Source organism: Gobio gobio (assembly GCF_949357685.1).
Source record: "Gobio gobio genome assembly, chromosome: 21".
In the NCBI taxonomy this organism is placed as follows: domain Eukaryota; kingdom Metazoa; phylum Chordata; class Actinopteri; order Cypriniformes; family Gobionidae; genus Gobio; species Gobio gobio.
This window is the reverse complement of record NC_137117.1, coordinates 23,214,387-23,234,455: the sequence shown is the minus strand read 5'-3', so window position 1 is coordinate 23,234,455 and position 20,069 is coordinate 23,214,387. Positions and strand designations below refer to the sequence as shown.

The window sequence follows — 20,069 nt, the reverse complement described above, 5'->3', positions numbered from 1 at the left end:
ACTCAATGGCTTTGAGGCTCCCTGTGCTCTGAGCTATTTCATGTCAGCAGAGGATGTATAAAGAAAATAAGTAGTATACGATATGCAATACAAACATTCAGCATACTTGTCTCCCTTAACTAACATGAAAACATGGTGAGTCAGCAACCGATGCTGCAACTGTTCACTGTAGCCCACATTAATTTTTGCTTTGGTAATCTACAGAATTTGAAAGCAATACTTCAAGAGTGAAGGAAACCAATGTTCAACATCAACTAAGATGACCTAGTTACAGAGCTTGTATTGAAATTCCACTTTCTCCTTTTTCATATGCAATTAATTCAGCTGGAAAGAATGTAATTTCTTGCCTTAAAGGGATAGTTCCCCCAAAAATAAATGTTCTGTTGTGATTTATTTACCCTAATTTCGGTCCAAACCTGCATGACTTTCTTTCCTCAGTAAAACACAAAAGAAGATCCTTTCGGTTTTTCTCCATATAGCAATGATCAGTGGGTTTCATTGTATGGGCAAAGAATATCTAAGAATCTCAGAATATCTTCTTTTGTGTTCCGCAGAAGAAAGCAAGTCGTACAGTTTTAAGGGCCATAAGGGTGAGTAAATGATAACTGAATATTCATGATTGAGTGAACTATCCCTTTATGGAATGTTTCTAAGCTGTTGGTTGCTACTAGGCTTTCTGAAATGGACTGCTGAATCCAACACTTGAACTTCACTGTCTTACACTTTAAGGTCACCCCTAATTTACATTAAGTTCAGCTTTGTAGCTCTAGCATATGAACTGTGATTGGTTGTATATGTCTTTTATTTACTTATCTATCCTTTACACTCGTGTTATGCGTTTATTCTCATGCACAGCTGATAGAAAACAAGATGCATGCTGCTAGTAGCAGAATGCATTACCCTTTCTCGGGCCATGCATCTTGCAAACCCTAGTAGTTCCTTCTGAAAATATATCTAGTTTAGATTGTGCTCTCAACAAGTATCTGTAAAACATGCCCACAAGAAATGACCCTTGACTCTCAGTGCTCCTACACACTGTTTCATACCGTCATAGGTTCCACTCTCCAGTAGCAGCCCGCTCTCCTCCAGCACACGAAACTCCCCCACGCTGATGAAATTATAGTCCACTCCTGGAACCTCCCCTTCGCGAGGCTGCCTCGTGGTACCTGCCGAAGGCACACAGAACGATGAGTAACAAATGATTACAGAAAATTCTATTTGCTTAATGTGCTAAAGCTATTATGTGCACTTTTAAAAACTTTTTGTTATTCAGTAGGAAGGTGCCACAGAACATTTCTCGGAAAAAAGTTAGTAAAAAAAACTTTAATGTATAGATTTTTATCTGTGTACATACTCACACTTGCAAAAATTAAAATTAAGACTAAGATGATAAAATTACATTTATATATAAATACACGTTTCTACACATATATGCATACATACATACATAGTTAAACCAAAATGTATTCAACATTCTCACATTAGCACCGTTTATTCGCTATAGTTTAGAAAATGGTAATAAAATATGACAAGAAGTCAGAGTTAACTCAAATTCATCTTGATAATATCAGATAACTTTGATAGAAATGTATGTAATGGATTACAATCAACCAATCAGCTGTCAGCTGTTAAATTTAAGAACACAATTAGATAATATCGGTTTAGGTCAACCAGTAACCAAGCAATGCTTCATTTTCTTCAGTCTGTGGTGTAAAAGGTCACATTAGCAATTAAAGAAAAACACTTAAGCAAAACATAGTCAGGTCAAAGTGTCTGAATAATTTTGGTCCACAATTTTTATCAATTTTACTGGTAGTCCACTGTATGAAGAATTTGTGGGTATAATATGTCACCGTTTACTTTATTTAGCTATCCTCACATACATAAATTAACTACAGTGTCCTGCATCCACTAATAAAAAATTATATCTGGTGCCTGAATAATTTTTTGGTTGACTGTACATTCATACATACATATATAATATGTATATAATATATATATATATATATAATACATATACATACATATATAATATGTATATAATATATATATATATATAATACATATACATACATATACATATATATATATATATATATATACACATACATACATACATACATACATACATACATACATACATACATACATACATACATACATACATACATACATACATACATACATACATACATACATACATACATATATATATATATATATATATATATATGTATGTATGTATGTATATAAACTTTTACACAAATTATGACTGGTGTAATTTCTATAACAGCTATCAAAGTATTTTGCCTCAGAGAAAGTTTCATTAAAATTTTAGTGACAAAGTGAGTGAAAAGCATGCTTGAGATGAAATAAGACATGTTATGCAGAATGTGTTAAAAATATTTATTATATTATTAATAGTAATATTGATACAGATATTTATATACATTTTTGCAAACATTACAGTCTAATTCCAAAACTAAAGTATTTAAAATAAATCAAATAATATCTACTAATATCTAGTAATCTGAGTTTCACCCCACAATACAAAAACATTTGGAGGTTAAATTGTTCCTATATTTTTAACATCACTCTGCAAACATGACTAAAATCTCCATTAAAATCTGCATTAATCACTAAAATAATATAAAGAAAATAAACAGACATCATAATTCTTTCTGTTCACCTCCAACTTCATTCTCTCTGCTTTAGGAGGAACAGCAAATAGAAACTCTGCAAACAGTCTCTCCTCGAATCGAATAGCAACATGGCTAACTTTTGTCTTTATTGGTGGCAAGACCGAACACAATTTAAAAAAATCTGTATTCAGATATTCTGCAGTAGTGTCTCTTTTTCGATCATAGTTTACACTCTGCTTACTTCATCACTAAAGTTTCTCAAACCTGACAGTCACACAGCTGCTATTGTGGGGCGAGAGCCCAGATGCCAGTTTCAGTGGTGGGGGAGGATAAACAAACAATTATCTCTGCAGTTTGCACAAGCCACATGAAACACCGCCAGCTGCTTAAGCACCTTCCCATCCACCCCAGCATGCTGCCGCACAACCCTGCACACTTCAAAACATCATAAATGCCTACAAAGAAAAGACTGACCCTGCCTGGCCCTTTCTTAAAACAATTCTTGCTCTTCAAAGACTGCTTTGAAGCATTTTTAGTGTCACTTTTCACATTATAGATATGGATTCTAAATGCAATAGTATTTTTATATCATACAGAAGACTAATATTGGCAATACAGAATGAGGTGTTTATTTTCCAACATCAAAAGTGGGATGAATTGTATTCACATCTCATTACGTGCTCATGATCATCTGTGAGATCCCTTAACAAGCTCTGGAAAAGCCTAAAAAAAGAAATCCTTTAAGATTGACCACCTAGGGCACTTTTTTATTTCTGCATTCATTTTTTTTTAAATATATATATCTGCGGATGAGGCAGAGAGGAGCTACCGTCGAGCCATAACGGATATTAATGCCAGCAGGAGGAGGGAGAGCTTCAAAGATTATGTGGCAATTTGGACTCCAGGCGTTCTTCTTTCCCGCTTTTTTTTCCCCGAAAGACATGGCTTTAATGACTTTTCTGTCCCCATGTCCAGTGAGACATGCGCAACAGTTCCATTCCAGAAGTTTTCAGATGAGCAAATGGTAGGCTATGATGGCCAGTGCAGTCAGTGCTTCATGAAGGAAATCAATTTATGAATCTTCATGCTGCTCTTTTCTATAGCACACTTCATAGTGACCACTTCTGTTAGCAAGAACCCAAAAAGTCTTCTGAAGTCTTATGACTAGATTAATTACCGACTCTCTTTTACAGTGAGCTGTAATCAATAAAGTATCGAGTTGAGAACTGAAGTGACCAGGTCGTTGAGTCGAACCGAACTAGTGAACAAATCTTTCTTTTTGAACTGGTTCTTTTCAATTAAATAGTTGATCCATTTATAAATCTGACTATTTCAACTCACTGACTTAATCTGTATTCTTCAAAATATAAAATTTTTGTTATACAGAAAAGTTAAAAGGGGTTTAAAATGGCACAAATGTGAGTAAATAATGCCAGAATTCTTATATTTTGGTGAAATAATCTTTTAACAGAAAAGTCTAGGACTAAGCACAGGAATTATGGGTAATGTGCCACTGCCTTATAAAAAATTTGCTATCTTTTACTCACCCTCATGTTGTTACAAACCTGTATGACTTTCTTTCTACTTTGGAACCCAAAATAATATATTTTGAAGAACAAAGGGGAACAAACAACATTGGAGCCCATTGACTTGCACTCTATGGACAAAAAAAAAACACAATAAACACTCCACTCTAAAAAAAAAAAGGTTCTATATTGCACCAAAAATGGTTCTTGGCTTGTAATCATAGGGGAACCTTTTTTAGTGCTATATAGCACCAATTTTGGTGCTTCAGTGGTTCTTCAGCGGTTCTTCAGAGGTTCTTCACCGGTTCTTTGACTAAGGTGCTATATAGCACCTCTGAAGAACCGCTGAAGAACCACTGAAGCACCAAAATTGGTGCTATATAGCACTAAAAAAGGTTCCCCTATGATTACGAGCCTTTTTTTTTTAGAGTGCAGACATCTCACAATATCCTCTTTTGTGTTCCCCGAGAAATAACGTCATACAGTTTTGTAACAACATAGGGCCTCATTTATAAAACAAACGTACGACAGAAAATTGGGTGTCCGGTCGTTTCCACGGAAAACTTGCAATTTATCAATATGGTCGTGAACTGTGGCTACGATCAAATCTCACATCAGGTCTCAGCTTGTGTACGCAAGTTTTGAATTGTTATTTTGCTCATTTTGATTATTTTCCTGACTGACAACTGAAGCTCATTAGTCGATCATTAACCGTTAAACGACTAGATTAGAGAGTCAAATTAAATTTAATTAGAATAGATGGGTGTCTGTGACCCCTTAAAAATACCACAAATGTTTTTTTCCCCCCAGAGGTTTGATTTTACATTCACAAATAGAAGCATAAATAACGTAACATGAGGATTTACACATCGTAACATCCCACACTTGCAGTGCTTGTTTGAGTAGAGAAAAACTGGATACAATTAAGTATATATATATATATATATATATATATATATATATATATATATATATATATATATATATATATATATATATATATATATATATATATATATATATATATATATATATATATATATATAATAGCCAGGACTACACTAAATATTTCACTTAAATAACAGATTGACAAAAGAAAAAACATGCGACAAATAGTAGGCTATACGCTTTCTCGTATTTGACACATCTTAAGGCATTGTATTTGTTTTCTTTATATAGCCTATTTTTATTTTATTATATACAACTGATCATTTCATCCATTCATCATCAAACTAAAATGCCATCAACCAAACATAAAAGTTACACTGCTCAATTGAAATGGTCCCCTGGCATTTTCGCTCATGTTTAGTCTTTAAATAAATGCATTTTGGCTTGATGTTTGTATGTTGTTTATAATGAATGGCACTAATTTGTGTTCTATTTATTATTTTTCATTCTTGTTATGCTTGGAATACTGTTAATTTAAAGGATTTGTTGTGGAGTGAGGGAAAAATAGCCTAGGCTATAGTGTTTATAACGTTTGTAAATGTTTTGCTTTATTTCATACACATATAAATGAATGTAATTGTTTCTCTCTTCTTGGACGGATTACATTTCTCCATGTTGTAAACTCAAAAAAAAAAGATTTTTAGGGGTGTGAAATTCAAATGACGATTGTTTTCAATCATCACATTTGTCAACGCATGATCATTTGCACGATGGGATTGGCCACATTCAAAGGTTTCAAGAATCACACGTGAACCCTGTCGTAAGATGATTTCTGCGCTCGTTTCTATGTTAGATTGATAAATGAGGCCCATAGTGAGTAAATGACTTTCAAATAAAATCTCTTTAAAAATCAAGCAACGTATTATTAAACATGGAATGCAATTAAATGGCAATACTGCTCCACACTGTCCTTCACCTTTACTGTGATTAATAACTTACAATTAAATCATTATTTGATTATTTTACTTGACTGAAGGCTGGAAGATGAACTATGACAGTTAATTCTGACATTACTGCTACTACCGACGCTATTAAATATAATTAGACCTGTCCATCACCTGGCTCTCAGCCCCGATTCTTATGATTATACTGGATGGAAAAGTGTGAATGGAGGACTGTGTGTTGAGTCATGGGTCTGAACACCCTGTAACAAGGACAGTGGATGAGAATGACATTAGAGATTCCAGGTCGGCCCACACACTGAGCTTGTGTCTCATGCAATGTTGAGCCACAGCAAACGAAACATCTGCTCAGGCCTTGAGTCCATTAAAATCCTAAATCACAGAGAGCCACATGCTAGCATGCAGGTCTCACTTAATGAAAACAGTGTGAATAATAACATCACATCTCTAAATCAACAGACAGAGACCAAATTGCAGTAGTTCATTTTTTATGTTTACTAAAAAATACTCTGAATAGAGTTTTTAAATGGAACCGATTATTGAACCTTTAAAATATTTTTTAAAAATAAAATAAAAAAATGTGCATGTGATTTTTTGTTTGAGTATCATATTTGATTAATCAGGCATAGTATGATTTGGAAGAATATGGAGCTCACACTCAAGGAAGAGAAAACATCCACATTTTATTCAGAGGGCCAGAAAAAATATGCAATTTGGGGCAGTTGCTGATATTTATATGACCAAAACGTAGATGAAATTCTGATAGCTTGTAATGTAAATCAATGAGATCTTTATAACAGTATAGCAGACTGTGTATAAATATAAGCTGTCATTCTATTCTATATCTTAAGATGATATTTAAATGCTTAGTTTCATGATCAAAGCTCTGTAGTTTTAAAGGTCCCATGGCATGGCATTTTTCTATTATTTTATAATGTTTCCTGAGCTGTACTTATATTGTTAGTATGACTTTTACATCATAAAATGTCATAATTTAGAAATAAAAGGCATTTTTTCTATACTGCTGTTTGCCCTGTGGCTGAATGCCCTGCTTCAAGAGGCGTGTCTGCTGTGAGACTTCAGTAAAAACGCCCACTGTTGTGATTGGCTGACATCTTTGCATTTTATATGAGCGGAGGGGGCGTGGTTTATCGAGGCACGAGCAGGCACGAGTCTGCCAGGGAGACGGATGGACCTGAGTTCACTTCACATCAGTTCTCAGCATGTCTGAACTGTTTTAGTTACAGCATATACTTTAGGTTATTAGTCTATTTCTAGTCGGAGGGACTGTCACTCATGTCAGAAAGTTAGTAACTTTAGTAAATTATGGATCAGCGCTGACTGGAGACGCGAACCGTTTAGAACGATTCAGTCCGATTTGGTGAACTGATTCGGTTCACTAAAAAGAACTGGTTCAAAAGAAAGATCGTTCGCGAACCGGACATCACTAATGTATCAGAGACTGAGCTCAGCGATTGCTAACAAAGTTATTTATAGTAACTACTGAGTTATGAGAGCGCTGTCAGTCAGCGCGAGTTTATTGTGTTTGTATCTGAGAGTTCTGAATAAACACGAGTCCCAGTCACACCGAGTCCTCTTCATCATTATTCTACCAACTTTGTAACACATGCAAAGTACCATTACAGCTGTCGAGATGAACGAGTTAAAAGTAAGTGTTGATAATAGCATTATTTTTAAAATAAAATAAAAGCGTCAGTGACGCGCGTTGAGTACACAGCGCAAACAAAGACACAACAGCAGTAATCGGATGTAATCCAGTTTATTGTGGGGCTAGGCTGGCTAGCCCGGATATGCTCAAGCTTACCCCCCTTCTGCTTAATCTCACGCCGCGTTTGGTGCCTCCGCTGTGGGCCAGATGCAGTACTGTGGGTCGGGGATGTTGAAGGCCGAGCTTCGGCGTGTGTGAGGTTTATCTCTGCTGATGTTGAGCAGAAACTCATGACTGTATGCACATTTTAGAACCGATAGACGCGACGAGGACGTACAAAAACACTGACTCACAAGATATAAAACACGAAAACACCGTTCTGTCTGGAGAGAGAGAAGCCGCATTGTGTGCACGAATAATAAATAATTAGCTACACATCAGAAATCACTGATCACAGATCAGAAGGAACTGAAAAAAGACTTCTGTTTTCATTTGTACATCCAAACACTGAGAAACTGCCAGCGTTCACTCGTTCACAAGCAATGATGCAATGATCTCTCGAGCGTTTGCATGGGCGTGCCAGATTCTCTGGGCGGAGGAAAGGGAGGAAACCGTGCCTGCTTGGACGTCAAACCAGGCGACTTCAGGATTGGCTAGTCTGGCCTGTCATTTTCTCAAAGGCAGAGAAAGACAGCCAGAACTCAGGTTTACACCGATCAACATTTCTATCCACTTGGGGACAATATTCAGGCTAGGGGAACTCATATTAATGTTGAAAAACCTCATAAAATGAAAATTTCATGCCATGGGACCTTTAATTATGGGGACAAAACATATAATTACAAAAAATTATTAAGAGATGTATAAATAAACGTTCCTCAAAGCCTGATGTATGGAATTTGATACTCACATTTGAACATTATTTTTCTAACAAATGATGTATGGATAATCAAGTAAACCCGAGTTGGTATCAGTCCAGTAAATGTTCGTCTTGAAATATTACCAACAATATAAAAGTTATTCTTACGTTCACTTTCTATAAATCATTAGACTTGAATGTGGACTTGTTAGAATTATACTAAAAGTCCTTTTACTTGCTAAAAAGGCAAGGAATCAAACTATCAATCAGACAGAGGGCATGTAGTAGATTGTTTACAAGTTTTTCAGCAAAGTTGTGATCATGCTGATCATTCAGATGGATTAGAAAGAGAATAGTGCGTTTCAAATATGATCCAATAGGCTTAAAGTCATAAAATCCCACCCCAAGTGTGTGATATTCTAGTCCCTATGGCTCTGGGTTTTCCTAAAATATAGATATCCTAAAAAACATTTCAACAGTTTTTGTCCATATAATTTGACTTTTTAAATATGGACAATTTGTGTGTGTGTGTGTGTTTCACAAAAGATAAAAAGTCAAGCAGGTTGATTGGGTGATAAAAAGACAGATAACAGAATTCAAATTTTTGGGTCAATTCGTTTAATACTTCACATTCAGTGTTTTTTTTTTTTGTTATGTTTTTTTTTTTTTTATATCTAACCTTAAGTAATAGTGATGATAGCCTTAAAGGGGTGATGAATTGAGAAATCAACTTTCTTTTGAGCCTTTGATATATAAAAGTTCATTGATATAAGAATATCCTGTAAGTTTCGGAGCTGAAAACTTCCTTGTTAGTCAAAGAAAAGCTTTTATAGACACAAGGCCCAGAAAACGAGAGATCTCAGAATATGTCGACCATTGCCATCATAGAATGCAGAAGCGCCGTCTCAAGCTGCCCACCGACTCGCTACCGAGCAATAAACATGCCGGTTCCAGCTCACGTGCGCAAGATATTGCGCGTTTGTACGCTTAATTGCACAGCGGAATCGACTGTAAACAAGATAGAGATCGACTGGATTTGCAGACAAATTGAGATTAAAACACAATGCTGCGGGGTGGATGAGAGATGAATCATTGTGTTTGTTTGATAAAGATATTTTGCGAGTCCTGTGAGCATTTCCCCAGACGCTTTCACAACAATCCCCACGTGTATTGAGGGGAGCTGAAGCTCATTAAATATGCAAATCTTATCCAATCCTAGCCATGGGCGTTTACTTCAAAGATCTTCAGTGCGGCACACCCATCAAAACCAAGCGTTTCTTCAGAGAGCCTCAAAACCAAGGCAGAAAATAGCCTATTACTTATTCATTATTATGTTTTTGAATGTAAAAACCACGCGAACGTCATAAGTGGACCTCAGACAACAGTATAATAATAATAATAATAATAATAATAATAATAAAAAGCCAGTTCATGACCCCAACAGCACTAATTAAAAATTACACCACAGCCCAGGAGAAAAAAAATCCCTAATTAAAGATGTGCAAGTAATTAAGGCATATGTTACACTAATTCACTGGTTTGTGGCCAAACCACATATTCTGTACAAGAAAAGATCAAAACACATTTCGTGATTATCTACTTGTTCGTTGGCATTGATGTTTTTAAGAAGAAGAAAAAAAATCATTGTTCTGTTCCAGACGGTCTGTATCTGAAAACCGTTGCCAAGAAATTACTGAGCCAATACTGGCAAGTAATTCTGCATTACCTAACAGGTTTAATCTATCATGATCATGTGACATTAGCTTCAACAGTACAGACACTGGAAGTATGGAAACTAAAATTGGCACAAGAGAAATAGGGAGAGAGGGAGAGAAAGAATAAATCGTCTTCAAACAGGTGTCAGTGGCCTCCGGCATCTGCTTGTTATAGCAGGCAAGTGGCAGGAATCAGGATTAAATACCCCTTCACACCAAGAATGATAACTATAAAGATAACTATATTAGCGCCCACACCAACGTACATAATACATAATAATAACATAATAACCTTCTGTTTATTATGAGTGCGAGCTGCAGTTATACAGTTTGCCACCTTAAATAATCGAGCTCTTTAAAGTCAGGTGGATTAGGATTAGCTGTCAATAGATTGGTTCAGGTATGACATCACTTTGTAGACCAAAATGCGGAAGCGAGTTAGCATTTTAGCACTTCCGGTTACAAAATCCCGAAGTCAATAGGTTTTTTTTGAATGGGGTTTTGGTTAAATGACTGAAATAGGTCTGTGATGAACACAAGCTCAAGACACTTTCACGTTTTATTCCACGACATGAAATACATAAATATTACCCCACTCGTGATTTTTTAAAGCTGTTATGTGTCTTGAAAAAAGGTGGTTGCTAACAAGTGGCTAAATGGGACTACAGAGGCTGTCGAGGAGATTAAACATCATTACGCCGAAAAGGTGAGCTCAGTCCGCTTTTACAGCTTCATTATGCTCACAATTGTGCCCTTATAAACTACTCGTTCTGGGAAAATGTTTTTAGATAACAACTGAAAGAGTCGTCGGAAGCTTAGTGATGGTGACGTGAAGATTTAGCTTTTTACTTCTGGCTTCAAAATTCATAAAAGTTATGTTCATATGTGATAATTATCTTGACGGACAAAACGTGCAAGTATCATAAACTTTTGTTGCTCACAGAGCCTGTTTTTGGCAATAATCCAAAAGCCTTTAGGAAAATCCTATTGGGTTTTTCTCGAGGGAACCTGTGCGATGCTAAATGCCGGTTGGCCTACAAAGTGACGTCATACCTGCACCACTCTATGTCAATCAGCTGGAAACAATCGATCTGAAAGGGATTCCAACAATATTGTTCCTCTGTGTCATTATCGACTCAAGACTCTCAGCTGCAGTATATGTGCACCGGGGCTGGGTGAAGAGTCTATTCTAGAAGGTGGATAACTGTAGAAAACATATGCTGAGTCTACTTACTCTTTCAATGTTCCATTTAGATGAAATTACTGCGTACAAACAAGCACTTGGCAGCAGCACTTCTAAATTCTAAAGAGCGTTTTTAGATTAGACTTCCATTTATATCAAGCTGGAAATTATTAAAAAGTACTGTGTGTGGGTTGAAACACCCTATTTCAAACTTTGTTTGGTGGATCAGGACAAATATATGATCGCACACAGATTATGATAATTCAGATTCATCAGATCTCATCTGCTCTAATAAAAATAATAAAATGACTAATTTCACCCAGGGTTTTTATATTTAAATAAAACTAAAATCATAAAAAAACATTCATTCATTAAAATACAGTGTACATTAAATAAAATAAAACTTATTTCAGCTAGACAAGAGAAGATTTATTATTTGCATTTAGTTTAACAATGTACTAAAATGAAATAAACATTAATAAAACTATATAGACATTTTAAAAAACCTAAAGCTAATATAAAAATAAATAAAATAACACTTATATCAACTTTTAAAGCAATAACATGGTGGCAAATATAAGGCTTTATATATTTATATAAAAAACGGTAATAATACGGTGCAAAAGTCGTTAGTATTTTCACCCCCAAAAAATGGTTTTAAGCTAAATTTCTATCTTTTGCTGTAGTGACAGTAGGAAATCTCAGTTTACATTTCCAAACATTCCTTTTGCCATTAATTGTAATAATTCTGTGAGATTTTTCTATGCACAAGGAGTCTGACAACAGCCGGTATGATCGGATCTCACCATCATCGAGTCTGTCTGTGATTACATGAAGAAACAGAAAAAAACTGAGACAGACTAAATCCAGAAGAACTGTGGCAAAGTCTCCAAGACGCTTGAAGAAACCTTTAATGTCATAAATAGATTTTATTTATCAGTTAACTTCTATTAACTAAATCAAATCAACATTTGGTGTAACCACCCTTTTTGTCCAGGCTCACTTGTGCATAGTTTTTCAGGTAACTTTGCAGGTAGGTTTCTCCAAGCGTTTTGGAGTTCTTCTGGATTTACGGCTTATTTTTAGTTTCTTCATGTAATCACAGATGGACCCGATGATGGGGAGATCAGATCTACGTGTGGTGCACCAGCTGTTGTCAGACTCCCTTGTGCATACAAAAATATTACTGGAATAACACAAATAAATGGCAAAAGGAATGTTTGGAAATGTAAACTGATATTTCCTACTGACACACTACAGCAAAAGATAGAAATAACTGGCTCATAACCTTTATTGTGTGTGTGAAATACTAACGTGCCTAAGACTTTTGCCCAGTATATCTTTGTGTATTTAAGTAATGAAGATTTACTTTAGAAGTGTTAACACGTCAAGATGTGTATTACACAATCTGTTAAACTACAAAATAAAATACTGAAGTTTTAAATGAATGAATGAATGAATGAATGAATATAAATATTGCATTATATAATGCTTAACAGATCATAAGAACTGCAGCACTGCTCAATGTCATCACTAAATTCTGCTTGACTGAAGAACCCGGAAGATTGATTGCATGTAATAATTTGATCCAATGTATATAGTAAATGCCACACAGTGCACTATATGGGGAAACAGGGAGCAATTTCATACACAGCTAAAGTGCTGACTGTAATACAACCTGCCTAAAGCGTTCACAGTACCCATCATACCCATGAAATTATGGGCAGAAGACGTGTTACTGACACCATAATTATTGTCTGAGGAGCCGGTGTCATGGCAGAATCATCTCAGTGAGACCTGCACTAACACATTTAATGAGATCTGAGGACCAGAGGGGGTCAGACATGTCAATGTGTGGGATACTCACAGGGAATAGTGCGCAGGTACAGGTTATCTCTGATCACCTGCTGGAGCTTGTGGTCCAAAGATCCTTTCTGGAACTGCAGGCTGAGGTAGTGACGCAGATCTGTGTTCAACACCTTACCTGCAGAAAGAGATTGAATCTGGGTAAACATTTTATATCCATACTGTGAAATTATGTATTCTGACTGAAACAGGATATTCATTTATTATTCGACAAAATGTCATCCACTGTCTTAATTTTATTCTTCAGAAACAAGCAAAAGTACGTGATCTCTATATGACACATTGGAGTACAAATTTAAATAAACATGTATTTGTTTATAATACAACAAAATATAATACAAAAATACAACGCAGAAAACTTGTAGAATGATATACATGTATTCTAAATACAAAGATTCATCTTATGATATGGAAATGTGTTAATCTAGTGATTATTTGATAATGAGTTTCGCTCATTAGCAGCAGCTGTGTGGGTGACAAACAAAATGCAAACAAACAAAAAGTGAAACACTGTCAGTTGCAAATGAGGTGAATATGACTAAATCATGCTAAACTCTAGAAACTGTCCCAGTCGTCTTCATGATTAAATGACAACCTTGATACGTGCAGCAGGAGGTGCAGCTGTTTCTAGCAATACGAAAAAAGAAGAAAAAAAACTTTACTGGCTTCCATCCACGAGCATCCAGATGTGTGAATGCATGATGAGCGTTAACAAAACAATGCAGGTTCTATTGTTTTGCTCTTGTAGCAAAGTGCCAGAAGTTCAGGTGGAGTTCAAGGAAGTGTGGAGGCGGTGCAAGCCATCCTGGAGGAAGGAGGGGAGGAGACGACCCTCCGAATTAAAGAATGAGAGAGTCGGAGCCAAGTTTCCCTTGGCGACTAAAATATGGGAGGGAGGGCAAGAAAGCGACGCCTCTTTGAGCAGCTCCAGTCTCCAGCTGTTGGAGCAAGTCTCCAGCAATACGCAGCTGATGATCTCTGGGTGGGGAGGGTGTGCTTTGATACTGTGCCAGTCATATGGCTGCTGCATCAATAAGCATTGTTTTGTACCCCACAGCTGCTGAACCCGCCTGGTTGTCTTCACAGCCCTCTGTGATCACGGATCCTGACACACTCTGACATTTCATAACAGCTAAAAGAGCCTCTCAAGCTACTTTAAAAGGGGTTAAGTCTTTCAGCAGTTACACCTTTGCAATGTTCTGACATCTGGAATCAGCATATGCTTTTACAGTCTAAAATTTTGCAGAGCTCAACAACGACATTTATTTTTCCGTAGTTCAACATTTATAACATTAGCAATGCATTTTGATTCCTGACAAAAAATATGCAACAAGCTGGAGATTTATATTAATTATATTATATTATATTATATATTAATTATATTATATTATAACAAATAATATAGTACATCAGAAAACCAAACATTAATGTTTGCAATGCATAAAAAAATAGATAAAATAGATTTTCAAAGATTACGATTATAAAACTTAAAATTGATTTAGTTAAAAAAAAAAAAATTCTTCACAAAAATAAATTATGCAACAAGCTGGAGATGTATAATATAAGAGATTAATAATATAATATAATATAATATAATTAATATTATATATATAAATATTATATATATAAATATAAATACATATATATAGTGTGTATATGTGTATGTATATATATATTTTTTTTATTTAATTTAATTAAAAAAAATATGTTTGCAAAGACTAAAAATATTTATATGGAATATATGTTCATTGAACATACAATTTTCAATGGCAAAGCAACATTGGACCAACAGGGCCTGAAACACTCACGCTGGCCCCAGTTCATTGTTGAGTAAACAAACAAAGCATTACAATTTTGAAAAAGATTAATAAATATTTCGAATTCTGCACTATTTCTAGGTAACTAATCAAAAATTCAATTTGTGACATTGACCATGTGACTCTTTGAAGAGACGGTCAGATTTTCTTGCATCCATTGAAGCTCAAGATGCTTTTTGGGTCATCACAAATCATTCTGGAGAACATGATCCTCAGGTTTTACCCTGATGATACACTAACTTGTTGAGTTCATGCAGTTTGAATGCTGCTTTCATTGAAGCAAACAAAATACTAAGTCTTGCTGTAATGAACATAAACTTCACTGTAAACCCAATGTTCCAATCAAACTGAAATGACGAATACTTGATGTGGCCTTGAGAGAAATACCATTTGTTCCCCGAGACAAAATGAATACAAACATGTTGTGATATCTCTGGCTAATTTCGAATGCAAGGTAATCAAAACAAGTCTCTCCCCAAGCAATTCTCTCTCACAGGGAATGAAATGGATGGCCCACTGTGATTGCAGATTAGCCTCTTTTCATTGGTCGACTTCGACGCATACTAATTTGCTCCAATCTAAATGTGCTCAAGAGGCCCATCATTCTCATTTAGAGTTCTGGTATTAATTCCACCTCTATGGCTTTTTAGCAAGACATTGGTGCATCTGTCTTTTTCATTATGCACTCACTTTACACTGTGCTCATTTCCAATAGTGTAAAACATGATTTACTGCTGCCGTTCATTAGGGAGCATCTTGGTCTAGCATGGGTGCGTATTGAGCCGCAGTATGAAGTGCTGATCTATGCTGAATGAGGCCAGTTGGGACCGCTAGGGAGGCTCTGTGAGTCATGCTGGAGAGAACTCCTCTTACACTGACATCACCGGCTCTAGCCACCCACACCTGGAAATAATCAGCAGCTCAAGAGCATTAAAAACACATTGGGAATGTGGTCAGTATCACACGAAGGAAATGAATCATATTATGAATTGTATTAATAAACAGTATTTTAGAATGCTTGATCAAAACCTTTTGACTCAACGGCCTTACTTTATCCAGGACAATATTTGATTGGCTCTCTTTTCGAAGCCAATAGCGCTGGTATTCTGTTGTTATAAAAACAAAGTTAATACATTAACTAATATTAACAAATAAAACCGTATTGTTAAACCAGTCTATCTTTATTTTTAGTGAGTTTCTCTTTTTTTTTGCATTTTAATAGTTATCATAACTAAATTTAAACCATTTTAGGACTTAAAATTGGAAGTTTACTGAGGCCCCTTAGTGGGCCCTGACCCCCTTGTTGAGAACCACTGTTCTAACCCTAATAAAAACATAATTACTGACATATTTTACTTCTTCTAACCTTTTTATGGTTATATTACTGAAACATACTTACATTTTTTTAATGAAATATTTATTTGTGATATTACTGATACATGTTTGTTAATTAAACAAAATATTTATTTATCAATATTTTTTAAAATTAAAGAAAATAAGTTTATCTACATCAACATTTCTCTTGCTTCACCCACAGCCTGGAGATGTTTTTACCACAATGCATTACGAAATTGCTTTCTCCACAAAGGATGCTTTCGCCAAAACATTAACCAAAATGAGGTAGTATAATTAAGTAGCCTCCCTTTTTCAGACTATGTAGGCAACTGCATATGTTTTGGAATAGAGCAGAAATGTTATAGATTCTAAAAGCAATGTTAGCCAACTTGGTAAATAAAGACACATCCTCCGGGAACGCACATACAATCTTTACTGAAATCTGAGAGGAACATTTTAAAATATGGTATTCTAAAAGGCATTTGTTGTATAAACTATTACACTGAGCACTCATAAATAAAAAATGTCCAAAAACAAGGGCTCTTTATGTGGAGACGGCTTTCAAAGCTAGCAATGGTTTTCAAATTAAGTTGTACGACAAGGTCCAAGAGCTACACTGTGTAATTCTTTGGACATTGTAAAACGAGAGGAATTTAGGTCAGGCCACAATAGCCTTGCTTCCTCCATCAAGTATTGTACAGTAGCACGCAGGAATGTGCTCCATGCTCCCTAGCAAAAATCTGCATGCCTGCAATTTATATAAACCCAGCTATATGAACACGGCCTTTACCCAGATACGGCTGAAAGAGTTGCCCACGGTTCCTCATGGGAACACTGTTGTGTGTCCTCATACATGGATGTGGCCATTGTTGTTTTAGTGACATTCTCACACATTAACACTCATTCTATATGAGCCTTTGTCTTTGTTTACAGAACAAGGCGCTCTTTGTGGCTACGCTGTCAGGTAGCGTTAGCGAGCTGTGTCATATCTCTGGGGTGCCACCCTCTGTCTCCCACTAGACCGCACCATGTTCCAGTCGCTGTACCAGCCAGGCTGCCCATGGGAGCCACGGGATACAATAGCTCCTTTTGTGCCTCATCATCAAGGCATTACAGCCATTCTCATCAAGGTGGAGGGGGTCAGGCATGGACACAGAAAGAATCCATGACGCAATACCATTGCACTGGTCTATTCTCGTACAAAAGCCTCGAAGATACCCCTGATACTGCACTTATCCTTTTATTATTGAACTATGTGTTCTATGTGACTTACAATAGTTCTGCTCTCATCTTGACTAAATTACACTAGTCATGGAGGAAGGTGATATCTCCCCAGACAGGCTAAAATGTCAGGGAGTGGGAGTGTGAAATGGAGATATACAGACTTCAACCAGAGTAGACGCCATATTTATTCTGACCAGGGGCGTAGGAGTCTGAAAAGTGAGAGGGGTACATTAAAAACCTTATTAGCTTGGCTCATGAATATTAATGAGGTAATGTTTGCCCAGTAGAAGATTACCACTTGCACATTCTTTCACTCCACTGCCAAAGCCATTGTACGAGTGGCATGCTATATTTTTGTTCGCACGGCAGTTGAATGTTAAAATATGTTTACTTCACACTAAAAAAATTGCATTAGGAAAGCTGTGGGAGCACATGCTTGCTTCAAGGGGTTACACAATTTGGCCCAACACTTTTTGATTATATAGCAATATGACTATAGTAAAAATACAAATAATAATAATTATTATAATTATTTAATATTATAATTAAAAAGTGCAGAAAATAAGACATTTTATATTGTAATATCTCAGTGTGAAATACAGTATTTAATAAAATAATCAAATTTTATACAGTAAATTAGTAAAATTGCAATAATAATATTTTAATTTCCAAACGTTAAAACAACAAGACTAGAAAACCACAGGGAATCCTTAAAAGGTTAGTTCGCCCAAAACATTTTTATATTCATCTTTGGAACACAAATTCAGATATTTTTGATGAAAATGTATATGTAATTAATTTTGAAAATTCAACCAAAAATAAGGTTGAACCACTGCAGTCACATGGACGATTTTAACAATATCTTTGCTACCTTTCTGGGCCTTGAAAGTGATTGTTGTGTTGTTGTCCATGTTGGGTCAGAAAGCTCTCGGATTTCATCAAAAATATCTTAATTTGTGTTCTGAAGATGAACGAAGGTCTTACGGGTTTGGAACGACATGAGGATAAGTAATTAATGACAGAAATTTCATTTGTGTGTGAGCTAACCCTTTAAAGCTTCATAACTACAGCCAGATTATAAACGCTCCTCATTACAAGTTTGGGAAGATGGTTGTCGCATGTTGCATGTTCTCTGCGACTCAAACTGACGAGCACATGTAGAGTTCATGAGGAGCGGCATTTACTGCAAATCAACCTGCTCTAAGACACTGAAAACACAGGATCATGAGCTGCTCTCATGTACTGTAAATGAACAGTGCCACGCCTCTCTCTGAAACACGCAGCACATAAAGCTATTTATTCAACTATGATTTGATAATCGGAGTAATCTATATCACGATTTTGGATTTATTCCAAATAATCGTGCAGCCCTACTTCAGTCTGTTCAAAGTCACATCTTAAAAAACAAAGTTATATAAAAAAAAAAAAATTGTACATTCTGAAGTGTTTGCCCAATGCAGATATGTTTGAAAGACATTTTTTCAATGTTTCATTGGCTGAATGATGGGCCACTACTGTAGGTACAACACATTTTTAAGCCTCCTTTTAATTTTGTGCCACATAAAATATAGTGTCGACACTGCTTAAGGTTTGGGTATTAACACACACGAATGTTTAGTTTGAAGAAAACAGGAGTATTACTGATATTGAAGTAAATCAGCATCGGAAAAGTAACAAACTGACAGCATCTTCTAGATTTACAGTACAATCCGAGCAATACTTCAAAGTACATGCAAAGACGACTATAGCAAACAACGGCTGAGCTCAAACAACTCACCAACATTTGCACAAACACTGCATGATCACAAGTCTATTCTTCATGTATTTCGCGGAACAGCCAACTGGAAGCACCTTTCCATCTCAATGCCTTCTAGGTAGTATGTGGAGTAGCATGACAACTCTATTGTTTGCCAATATCAAACAAAGGAAACACAAATAGACTCTCACATGACTATCAATTCAAAGAAGGAGTATACATAGTCAGCCGCCCACTAATGTGTTGTACAGACACTATACACCTACAGGACACTGCTTACACAACACAGTCACCTCACCCCTGAAAAAGCCACATGCTGAGACTGCTTTTTTTTTTTCAATTAAAGAGCCATATAAATGCCACAGATAAACCATCACCGGGAACTAACAAGGCCATGTTATGACAGTAGTCCGATGGAGATTCACGGGAAGCTCAGTGAAGAGCTAATTAGCAGCCAGAAAATGGTGCTTGGCAACTCGGTTACTGCTTGCTCTCTGCTTGTTAGATCTGCAGGGTTTTGTTGGCTTGCAGGGCCCAAAGTGGGCACACAATTCACTCGAGTTTGCTGGAGAATTTCTGTCTGCATTTCTAAAAAGAGAAAAGGAACTTTTTTTCTGTCTCCAAACA

The 20,069-nt window shown here is 36.0% G+C and overlaps 1 protein-coding gene across 2 annotated transcripts in view; it reads right to left on the bottom strand.

The window, feature by feature from the left end:
- magi3a (membrane associated guanylate kinase, WW and PDZ domain containing 3a) overlaps positions 1-20,069 on the bottom strand; it is a 167,689-nt gene that overhangs the window by 64,054 nt on the left and 83,566 nt on the right. For both annotated transcript variants that reach the window (XM_079803371.1, XM_079803372.1), the window contains 2 exons: positions 13,312-13,428; positions 1,047-1,166 (listed from right to left, as the gene is read on the bottom strand). In XM_079803371.1, coding sequence (XP_079659497.1) covers positions 1,047-1,166; positions 13,312-13,428 — 237 coding nt within the window. The remainder of the gene's footprint in view (positions 1-1,046; positions 1,167-13,311; positions 13,429-20,069) is intronic.